The following is a 12,271-nucleotide window of genomic DNA, read 5'->3' as shown; positions in this document are numbered from 1 at the left end:
CTGTAGAAGAATTAATTAACCAAGTTTTGCAAGGGTTTGAAGACAAGTTGGTGACAGGTACATGCCTTATTGATTTGACCAAGGCCTTCGACACAATCTCCCATCCCATTCTTCTTGATAAACTGTATTACTATGGGGTTAGGAACCGTGAACTAAACATCATTCAATCCTACCTGGAAAACCGTAAACAGCAGGTCGTGATAGGAGATGATTATTCTGATATTTTAGAATTGAATGCTGGTGTTCCGCAAGGGTCCATTTTAGGACCTTTCCTGTTTTTGATTTTTATTAACGACTTTAGTTTTAATATCCCTACTCAATCAATACTTTATGCTGATGATACTACCCTGTTCTGTAAAGATGATAATGTTTTAACAGTTGAGTACGATCTTAATCATGCCCTAAACTGTGCTAAATTCTGGTATAAAATCAATAATTTGGCTATCAATGAGGAAAAAACAGAATACATCTACTTTTCTCTAAAAAAAGATCAACCCACTGATGCTTATAAAACAGTCAAACTCTTAGGCATCCATCTCGACAACAGACTAAGCTGGGATAACCACATTACACAACTTTGTAAAAGATTGGCTAGAATAACCTGTCTCTTGAGAAAACTTGGATCATGTGTGAGTTTTAACACTTTGGTAATGACTTACTACGGTTTGTTTCACTCACAGCTGCTTTATGGTTTGCGTCTCTGGGGTGGTTCACACTTAGCTCAGAAAGCATTTGTTTGGCAAAAGAAAGCTCTTAGAGCCATGCTAGGATTGCAAGATCATGAATCCTGTAGGGATCACTTTTCCAATTTAAATTTACTTACACTGCCATCTATGTACATTCTTTGTAATTTAATTCATATAAAAAACAACCCCTTAAAATTTTCTAGCTATTCTCATCCATACAACACGAGGCACAAAAACAACCTAGTCACACCTCAAATCAGACTTTCAAAAACTTTAAATAGCCATTTTTACAATCAACATATTTTCTTCAACAAGCTACCCACTTGTTTTCGTGAACTACCTTTAAACCAATTTAAAAGAAAAATTACTGAGTTTTTTAAATCAAGAGCATTCTACACGCAGGAAGAATTTTTAAATAGTGACATGTCATGTTTAGTTTAGATTCTAAATAGGATATTGTATATATTTAAATTTATAATTGATGTATGATCTATTTTTAAGTACTATTGTAACAATGCCTATTACAAAATGTTATGTTTAATGGCTGCAATAAATCTTATTGAATCTTATTGAATCTTATTGAATGAGTGTGCCAGTTTTGACAGATATTAATTTGACCGCTGTGTGCAATGTGTCTGTAAACCGAGTCATAGACTAAAGGAGTAGCCTAGTCATTATTAACACGTTCGCTGCGGCACGTCAAATAGCGGGCGTATCCCCAGTGCGGCGCAGCCCTCAGCGTCGAACAAACCCGATTGCCGCGTGTGATTAGCTTTCCAATTTTGGTCTGACGAATAGCCAAATAACGTGCGAGGATGTCCTGCTTTACAACGAGAGTCGACGTAGTTCGTTAAACACCCACAGATAGCAGCACTGCTTGGAACGTAGCCGGTCCCATTGGAATTGTATTGCCAAATGGAGGGAAAAAGACTGGACAAAAAGTAGGTTTTTAAAATTGCCAGACGGGGATTTTACGGAGAAATTTACTACCAACCTACACCACAACAAAATACAGTATACGATTGAGCAGAGCTGTGCGAGGTTTCAAGTTTCTAGCTCTAATCCTGGCTTTAAAATAAATCATTTTGTACTGCATTGCAGCTTGGGAGCGATCGCACCCGCCAGGATGGCATTAGGGTTCCGTATGGGAGCGATCCATGCCGCCGCGAACGTGTTAAAGGAGTCTACACCTTTAGTCTATGGTGGAGTGGCCAGGTTACAACAAAAGATTTACTACATTTGAGTGCCAAAAATGTGTAATATAAAATACTTTAAGAAAATTTTTACTAAGCAAACAAACAATGAACTAATTAATAAATATCTTTAACCATCGTAAAGAATATTTTGGCATAGGCCTACCAGTAAGTTATTTATATAACATCGACAGCAATAAAAAAAAAAAATTATTTCCTTTATGGGCTAACTAGAATATTTTGGGAGTTTTTATAAGAAAAATACATGCGTAGTTTCTCAAATCATGACTTTCACTCAGCGGTTTTCTAGCCTCAAAACCCCCTAATCCCAAAAACATTGAAATCAAAATCTATCTGCTGTATATCATATCACAGACAAAAATAATTAAATATAGACCATCAGCTGTGCTGCGGTTACCATTGGTTCTGGCGCACACCACTGGGAGCGCCATGTTGTTACGGCATACATGCTAAGTAGCTACACGACACTCCCAGCGGTTGGCGCCAGAACCTATGGTAACCACAGCACGGCTGACAGTCTATATTAATTCTTTTTGTCTGTAATCATATATGAGCATTGTAAAACAAACACAGTATCAGACATTAATCATAATCATTTAGTCATATGACCTATGTCAGTACCGGTATTTACTACCTATGTTACGGTACATATAAAATTCATTTAAATAGATTGATGTAGGCCTATTCAGTTCTTTTAGTTAGACCTAATCTTTTCTATTAGCCTGTATAAAATAATATTAACAACAGCTGATCATTGTAAAACAATTAATAATTGTGTAAAAATATAAACATTATTCCTATCTGGTTCGTCTTGTTACAATATATTAATTCATTATTCTCTCTTGATTTTAATTTATTACACAAAAACATTCTAAAGGCCTACATTAGGTTTGTTTGTTTATTTTTTATACAATAATATGACATGGGGTCTGATCCTGATACGTACAGTAAATACTGATTACACACGAAGACAGAATATATTTTATCTTTAATACATACCAATTCACATTACCATATAACGACTCACAAAGTTCACAATTACTTGCCATCATTAGGCTACATTCACACACATAGCACTTACAACTAGGACTTTCACAGAAAAATGAACTTCTTTGATCAACACTCTGACTCACATTATACCTCCTACCATTCGTCCAGTCATCTATTGGTTATGTTAGGATTAAAATAGTTGTTCTCATTGGTAAAACAAAACAAACTGATAACATAAACATTGGGTGATAAGAAGGAAGATTGTCACTCCATAATTTCAAATGTAAATATTTAATAAAATGCCAATGATAACACAGTCGCCTAGCTGTAACTTAATCCTCAATTCTACATAGGCCTACATTAGACATTTTTTTGGAAGTTCTTAAGAGTCCTTGGAGCCTTGACATTCTAACTCAAAAAACAACTAAAAAAACTACAAAGAAAATTTGTAATTTTACTGTATACGGTACTAGATATTTGAATTACAATCACTCTGTTGTTTGGAACAAATATAGGGTGAATCTGAATTTTTTGGACTTTTCTTTTAAAGCTTCCTAAACCATTCATAAGATTCCAATAAACAATAAAATACCTTTAAAACATTTTTTTAAGTGCTGAAAACACCGCAAATTGTGAAAATATATGGAACTTCTTTTCAAGGCGAGGAGCAAATCGCACACAAAGGAACAAGAAGCAAAGTGAATGGACCGTTGACTACTTAACACGTTGACTGCGCGCGCCGACTTTACAGGCGCTCCCCAATGGCGCGAAACCGAATCAGCGAACACAATTGGCATTCAAATATTTCAGTCTGACGAATCACAAAAGAGCAGTGGTGACTGTGCTGCGTTACCCTGAGAGTGGATGTAGGCCTAGTTCACTGAAACACCCAAAGGTAGCAGCACTGCACGGATCCATATCAAGTGTCTTTGTAATGTGGGTTGAAGAGAAAAAATCCCTGAAACCGAGACAAAAGCATTGCCAGACAGGATTTTACGGGAAATTTTAGTACCAACCTACACCGGTCAAAGTAAAGCTCGCATTCTAAGCTGGCAGGCTGGCAACGTTTATAACGTCTCCGTCTGAGGCTAAGCTCACACTGACTCAATATATTTCTGTTGGTCTGGTGCCGACTTATGTCGGCGCGCGCCCCCTGGGAGCGCTGGCGATGCCGACTAAAGTCGGCACGCGCAGTCAACGTGTTAACATAGGCCCTACTCATACTTTAAGTGTAGTGTAACCAGCTGATCATTAATTTATTATGATTGTTTTATGTTATTAATGTTTTGATTTAATAAAACTATTCTAAACTAACAAAACCTAACCAAACTTGCTGTATGGTTTGATTACTCGATTTTTGAAATCGTCTCGTCATCTAATCAACTATTCCAGAAGATAAAAAAAACAACATGGGTGTACCTAACATCAATGAAAAACCCATCACCTATCTATAACATACACTTTACCTTATAATCTAACGTAACTTCAAAACACTTAATGCAGCCACATACCCGCATAAACCCTGACCTGCCTTCCCCACAAGCCCAAAATAAAGATCATTCATTGTTTGAGTTTCAATTCAACCAAAGTAAGTAGATCCTTACCGTAACACTTTATTTCTTGTTACTAGGTGTGCGATGTTTACGACGATAGCATAAGTAAGAAGAACCTTGGCCTACCTTGTTTGTCTTTATCATGAACAAAACTGAACTACCCTAACCTAGCCTAAAGGCCGCAACACACTGTAAGTTAAATAGTTGTGGGCAGCCCTTTTCTTGACAAGACCATCAACAGCAAATCGGATATGTATCCGATAACTTAAATCGTAGCCTCTAGGTTCCCTGCAGAACTGAGCGACCGCTTACTCTTTTTTAGAGCGTTGGATGTTCTCAGTTAGCCAACTTAATAAATGCCACCGACGTTGAAAACTGAGAAACTAACTTAAACTACAGTAGGCTAATAGATAAGCAACCTAGATGTGAAAAGTAAAAGAGATTACTTACGGCTCAGCTTCGATGGATTTCAGCTTAGCAACATAGTTTGAAGGGATGTAGCCCTCCTGCTTTGTAGCTTTGCTTCTTGCGAGCCACCAATCACCTTGAGTGTCATTTAATATCTCTAAATGTTCACCTTTCCTAAAACTAAGGTCCTCATCTGTTCTAGCATCGTAGTCATATAGAGCAACAAATATTTTTGCAGATGCATTTGTCGCATTGCTTGTGTTTTCTGGTTCAGGAATGGGTGGAATAGGGCCATTTCTTGTTTCTCTAGTAGTATTTTCTAGAGTTGGGCCTCCCAACTGAATGTTTAGATTTTGTATATTAGGTGCAGCTGGCTCTTTGCTCGTTGTAGGCACTGACAGCCCTGCCCCATCTTTCTTAGATGTAGATCGCTGACGACTGAAGCAATTCCCCATTGTACCCAATATAACAATGCAGATTGTTAACAACCATAGACTAAGTTAAACATTAACCACGGAAAAAACTTCTTGGACAACTTTAGAACTTTTTAACTTTCGCTGACTTATTGTATTGGTCAGGGAAACACTGCCTATCCATCTGTTATCGCATTTCAATCACTGTTCACTTTGTAAGTGTATCCTGATGTCCAGTCTATAAAACAAACAAAAACAGTTTATATCCACAACAAATAGGGCACAGCACAAACTTTAATCTCTAAAATCACGAACTAGGAAAACAAAGACAAATTACGGCCATGAAACAAACCATTCCGTCAGCTTCAGCACAAAATCCAACACCCAGCCCATCAAACTGATAATGGCAGATAGCAGGTTGGCCAACCCATTTCTTACTTACACGAGAAACCCCAGAAAGTTTCAGACACATGTAATGACACTGTTAGATTATAAAATGTTATCTTATCAATAAGAAGAGCGAAGAGGATATAAAGAAAAAAAGAATCGTACAGGTTAGTGTGGTGTTGTATAATTTTGGATATTATATCACACAAGGAATCGAATTGTATTATTAATACCGTATATTATATGATATAATACGGCATGATATTAGGGTTAGATTTTACCACGTATAACCATCAGCGAACAAAGATTTTTTTTAATTCTTTGTACCATTTACTACTCATACCCGATAAATCATAACGGACTAGACAAAGACAACCATGGATACTGCAGGGTGGCTTTTAGCGAATTTCCCATATAGGCAATAAGCTATTACCGTAGGTCTCATGGTAAGACCTGGACCCGGGACCGATTTACTTTTTGTATTGAGGTCCCCAGAGGCCAAAAACACCATCCGTTCAAATTCATATATATATATATTTATATATATATATGGGTCCGTTAGCACGATAACTCGATCAAAAACCATCCGATTTTGATTAAATTTGGTATAAACGTGTAAACCTACATTTATTCGAACGAGTTCGCGAACCAGCATGATCGGACCATGGGAACGGGGGTTTAATGGGGGTTTTATGGGGTAAAAATGGGTTTTTCCCATTTTAGACCCTAAAAACATAAAATTTTGGAATTTCTTTCCCAACCATTTTGTAGAGAATAAAAAAAGAAATAATTTAGTACCTATATTGAAGCATTGTTGTATGCCTAAGGGTTACGGAGAAAATTCAAAAAAAGGCAAATTTAAAATTCCTATGTTATTCTTATGGAGAAAATTAAAACTGTTGTGGTTGACTTGTTTATCTATATATTTCGATCAAATTTGGCAAATTTATTGAGCGGAGCGAGCGAAGCTCTTATACGTCGACTTTTATGCATTTCGTAATACGCAAACTCCTCCTAGACGGCTGAATAAATCGTTTTCAAATTTTGCATGGTGATAAAGACCATATCGGTGAGTGCCAACATCTATATTGCGTTAAAAAAGTCTCTCAGGAATCCGTAGAAAAATGAAACTGAAAATCACATTTTTTTAACATTAGTCTTATGGGCTGCTAGGTAACCATGTTGGCTGAATTAAATAACAAGTAAAAAGTAAACAAAAGATTTGAAGTTTTAGCATGTGCTCATAATAAGCCAACTACCCACAGTATACTAGGAAATTACAAATACAGTACAAAAGGAAAAACATCACTTGTTAATATTGAGCAAAGATTATACTTAAGATTACTCGATACATTGTAGTCAAGGGTAGCAGTGCGAAGTCTAGGATCTGTTTATGACGAATACATTAAGGTATCTGCAATCCTAAAATGCTATGGGAAGGGAAGGAAACAGGTCCGTGACGTAGGAAGTAGTGAAGGAAGTAGTATAGGCAATCATAAAATGCTATGGGAATAGAGGGAAACAGGTCCGTGACGTAGGAAGTGATGAAGGAAGTAGTAAATGCGAGCAGTCCGGAGTGTGGGGACTGTTTATGACGATAAGATTAGGGTATCTGCAATCCTAAAATGCTATGGGAAGGGAGGAAAACAGGTCCGCGACGTAGGAAGTGGTGAAGGAAGTAGTCAAGGCGAGTAGTCCGGAGTGTGGGAACTGTTTATGACGATTAGATTAAGGTATCTGCAATCTTTAAATGCAATGGAATGGAGGGAAACAGATCCATGACGTAGGAAATTGTGTAGGATGTAGATAAGTGGATTTATGCATCTCCAATACTACGGTGCTTTCAGATTGAACTAATGATTTTCCCCGAGCAAAGCTCGGTCCCCAGGTACTATAATCAAATGACGACACTAGCTTGAGGTTCGTGACGTATGAAGAGGTTAAGGAAGTAGTAAAGGTGAACAGTCTGGAGTATGGAAACTGTTTATGACGATTAGATTAAGGTCACAACGTTCCTAAAATGCTACGGAAAGGGAGGGAAACAGGTCCGCGATGTGGGAAGTGGCGAAGGAAGTAGTAAAGGCGAGCTGTTCGGAGTGTGGGATCTGTTTATGACGATTAGATTCAGGTATCTGCAATCTTAAAATGCTATGGGAAGAGAGGGAAACAGATCCGCGACGTAGAAACAGGTGAAAGAAGTAGTAAGGTGAGCAGTGTGGAGTGTGGGAACTGGAAACCGTTTGTAGCAGTTTTAATGTATCTGCAATGCTGAAATGCTATGAGAAGGGATGGAAGCATGCCCAAGACATAGGAAATTGTGAAAGAAGTAGTAAAGTCTAGCAGTACGGACAGTGGGGATGTTTGTTGCAATTAGATTAACGTATCTAAAATACTAAAATGCTATGGAAAGCGATGAATACAGGTCCACGACGTAAGTGGTGAAGGAAGTAGTAAAAGCTGGTAGTGCAGAGTGGGGGAACCGTTTGAGCAGATAGATAAATGAATTTGTAATACTTAAATGCTATGAGAAAGGAAGGAAACAGGCCAATGACGTAGTAAATGGTGAAGGAAGTAGTAAGGCTAACAGCGCAGAGTGTGGGAACTGTCTTTGGCAATTAAATTAATGTATCTGCAATCCTAAAATGCTATGGGAAGAGAGGGAAACAGGTCCACGACGTAGGGTGTGGTGAAGGAAGTAGTAAAGGTGAGCAGTGTTGAGTTTGGGAATGGATTAATGTATCTGCAATGCTAAAATGCTACGGGAAGAGACTGTAGACTGTAATATGTTAAAATGATTACGAAGCACAAATCGATACATATTTTCGATACATGCAATCGTTTACAATCGAAATTTACAACTGAGTTGACAACAGCTGATTTTTACTCCATAGAGGCTAAAAACGATTTTTACTCCCTAAATATTAAAAATGCTACTTTAGACCCGCAGCGCATGCATGAAAAAATACTGTTTTTACTGCAGTAAAGGCCCGTTCACACGGGGCGAGTTTACAAGCTACACGCCAGCGTGTAAGAAGCCGGCGAGTTGGCGAGTGTGCTTGTATTCGTTCACACGGAGCTTGTCCACTCGCCAACTCGCAAACGTGTAGAAAGACGCCGGCGAGGCGGCGAGTGCGCTTGTAGTCGTTCACACGATGCTTTTTCAACTCGCTCAGTAGCTGGCTTGAACCAAATCCTCCAACAACTTTGAGTAACAAGCGCACAAGCACAAGCAACTGTGTTCACACTGGGCTACTTTACACGCCTACTCGCTCAAAAGCTGGCGAGTTGGCGTGTAAAGTAGCGGCAGCTTCAACTTTTTCCAGAGCTTTTTTACAAGCAGCTTTTGAGCGAGTACGTCGTTCACACTGAGCTATTTTACTAGCTGCGTGTAAAAAAGCCGGCGTGTAGCTTGTAAACTCGCCCCGTGTGAACGGGGCTTAAGACAAAAACAATACAATATGAACCCTTGATGACTCCGCTCAATTTTGTGGATGCCTCTGCGAACGCCACCTAGTTTATTTCATCCTATACTATTGACGTTTGGTCAAAAAACACTGTTTACCTTCCCCGTAGCAGCAAACCTAAGCACTCATTAAATCTAATGCTATTTAAATTGGGAATAAATATTTCTTATTTATGGAAATATTTTAGTAAATATGTAATCAGACAAGTTGAAATTCGCCTAGTCTGCAGGTTTGCTGCGGCGGCGGTATTACATGTATGCTATTGACAGGGCCGCATTTATCAAACAACTAGTTGAGATGAGGACGCCATCTAGGTGTATATTTTTAAAACCCAAATATAAGTGAAGGATGAGTGTAGAATATTATGTGATGTGATGAGTAGCTTATTTGCTAACTGACTATGATCAGATGTTTCATCAATCACAATTATTTATTTTAAAGCCCAATGATCAAAAGCAGCTGGGTCAAAGTTTCGAACCATCAAAAAGTACTGAATTTTCTCAGGATCGAACAGGGGACATTTTTATTGTTAGGTGAACACTTCAACCAGAAGCCCAGCAAGGTTTATCTTAATGGGCTTTATGGTTCAACTAGGATCAATCCTCTCATCGCAGACAATATTTATAAAGTGTAACCAAGCCTCCCGCTCCCGGCGGTCTCTACTCTCTAGTGCATAAAAATACCCGTAATATTGATTTTATATACACACCACTTCAGGTATATATGCATTGTATGTCCACAGTCAACTCACTTATAGAAAACAGCCGCTAGTGATGCTCGTTCAAAGTTTTGAAATTGAGTATAGATGGCACCTTGTCGGTGAAACAATACAACGAGTTTTTCAGAATAATAGTCAAAACTTTGCACAACTTAATAAATAACATAGACTAACCAATGTTTTATCTATGTTAATAATTAATTGAATAAATAACATCCATATTAAGCTTTGCGATGGATGGTGGAGCGAGTTGAGCAGCCATAATCCATTTCAAGTGAAGGCTCTCAGCCATAATCAGGTACTCATTTAATTTATTATTTAAAGATTTTTTTATATGACTTGTATTCAATTTTAAGAAAATTAAACAGATTGACTAAAAAACTGTTAAATTTAGTTTGATATAAAGATTATTCACTCTTTATTATTGTGTAAATGACACATTTCTACAATTTATTGCTAAAACATTCTTACTATATGTCTGTCTCTGACTGTACTGTATTTGACTTTGTCAAATGTCAATGCTAATTGTCTTACAATAAACATTATTATTATTTATTATTGTAGTCAATAATAGGTAGTTATTATTACAAGTTGGTTTTTTAAATTGGGTTTCCAATTTAATACCTAACTAAATTTATCACAAAATTAAAGGATTTTGTTTAAGTGCAAGTATTGTACTGGAACCCTTATCAAATGGGTTTTGATGTACACTCACACTGAGCACCAAGTGGTCGGCCGTTGTAGTCCAGCTGTTTAGTGCTGTCACTGTGCTGGCTGGAGAGTGGAGCGTTTTTTTTCACTAGACTGTTAATACTAGGCAGAATGTGTGCATTTCATATATTTGGGGTCTATGCCATGCTACCTACCTCACACTTGAACAACTCAGTGAGGGAAAGCCGATAGCCGAACACAAGTTAAAAGGTTCACAATATTCTAAATAACCAACTTAGTAATAACACAATATTTTAATTTTTTACAACATGTTAAGTTTATTATTTATTGAAATACTAATTTATGTTTCAGTCTTATTTCTGCAAGTTATAATAGTCAGCTAGATCAAAAAAGAAAGCTATATTTGAACAGCTAAAACAAGGAATTAAAATTAAAAACCAGCTTGCAGAAACTATAATCAAACTAATCCACAATAATTATGCCCACAAGGATGCCTAGTTTCTTACAACTTGAGGATGAAATACGTCTGAGAAGAGGTGGCTAATTAGCTATAGGAATGTTGTCTGGTCAATTTTATAGGGTCACTTTCTTCAACCTTTGGTTAAATAACCATACAAGTAGACATTTGGTTAACATATCCAAGAAATTATATACTGCAGTAGACTTCAATGATTTGAACTCTGACTATTGTAAAATGATGAAGAAATTCACATTGCAATATCAAATTTCATTAATATTCATGTTTTAATGCAATCACATCATACAGTAATGCATGGTTAAAGGATACAACATGTTGTACATATTTTGATAATGTATCTATCTAGAAACACAAACAGATGATAACAATGGTGGAGATTGACCACTAGAATAGGACAGATCAGAAACTATAAATTACTAGCTGGCCCGACAGACGTCGTCCTGTCCTATTGTGGTTTTATGTCACATGCTCGTTCATTTTCAAGATGAGCTCGTTCGCATGGCTCAATCACGTCCTGGTTGAAGTTCGTTCGCTGCGCTCACTTGCCTTCAGGTTAGCTCGTTCGCTACGCTAACTCGCCTCCAGGTTGAAGTTCGTTCGCTACGCTCACTCACCTTTTGGTTGCAAATTAGCTGTTCTCATAAATTAAAAAAAATATAGTGCTGCACCCTGTTGGTAAACCTATTAACTTTTTAATGCTATTGAACATCACAGAATCAAATTGTTTAGCTGCACCAGCTGTTAAGATTCTTTAATTCCATTTAAATATGAGTACTCATAAGGTTAACATGGGAAACTCCAGAGCCACTGGGGCGGAGCCCTATTGACGGATCTGCACCAAACTTCACACAAACCATCCTTGAATAATGCTTAATAATGCCTAAAAGTTTCATTGCAATCTGTAGAGCGGTTTCGGAGTCCATAAAGGACAAACATACAAATATACAAACATACAAATATACAAATATACAAATATACAAACATACATTGGATTTTATATATATAGACTAGTAGTAAAGCCAGGTGTTGCCTGGGTCAAATAAAACTCACAATATAATGGTAATACAATAGAGTTTTGGTGAATATATGTACATCTTTAATTGAAGTAGAACTAGAAAAAAAATCAACTTTATGTTTATTGGTCGAGTACAGTAGATAAATGAATGATGATGCTTGATGGCAATCTGTGCGGGCATACCTTTAATGGCCAAAACTATTAAAATCGGTTGGGTGGAAGAGCCAAATCCAAAGAAAATCCAAATCTAACTTCCATAAGAAATGTACAGAG

At 37.3% G+C, this 12,271-nt stretch overlaps 1 protein-coding gene across 1 annotated transcript in view; it reads right to left on the bottom strand.

Moving 5' to 3' along the window:
- LOC128996311 (tyrosine-protein kinase Src42A) overlaps positions 1-5,656 on the bottom strand; it is a 60,731-nt gene extending 55,075 nt beyond the window's left edge. Inside the window, exon 1 of the mRNA XM_054421554.1 lies at positions 4,894-5,656. Within this exon, the coding sequence (XP_054277529.1) occupies positions 4,894-5,306 (413 nt within the window). The 5' untranslated portion in view covers positions 5,307-5,656. The remainder of the gene's footprint in view (positions 1-4,893) is intronic.
- Between the last annotated feature and the right edge of the window lie 6,615 nt (positions 5,657-12,271).

The sequence above is a fragment of the Macrosteles quadrilineatus genome, unplaced genomic scaffold (genome assembly GCF_028750875.1).
Source record: "Macrosteles quadrilineatus isolate MER2022 unplaced genomic scaffold, UCM_ALF_1.0 Scaffold_6__1_contigs__length_79288215, whole genome shotgun sequence".
In the NCBI taxonomy this organism is placed as follows: Eukaryota; Metazoa; Arthropoda; class Insecta; order Hemiptera; family Cicadellidae; genus Macrosteles; species Macrosteles quadrilineatus.
The sequence above is the reverse complement of the archived record's forward strand: the minus strand, read 5'-3'. Positions and strand labels throughout refer to the sequence as shown.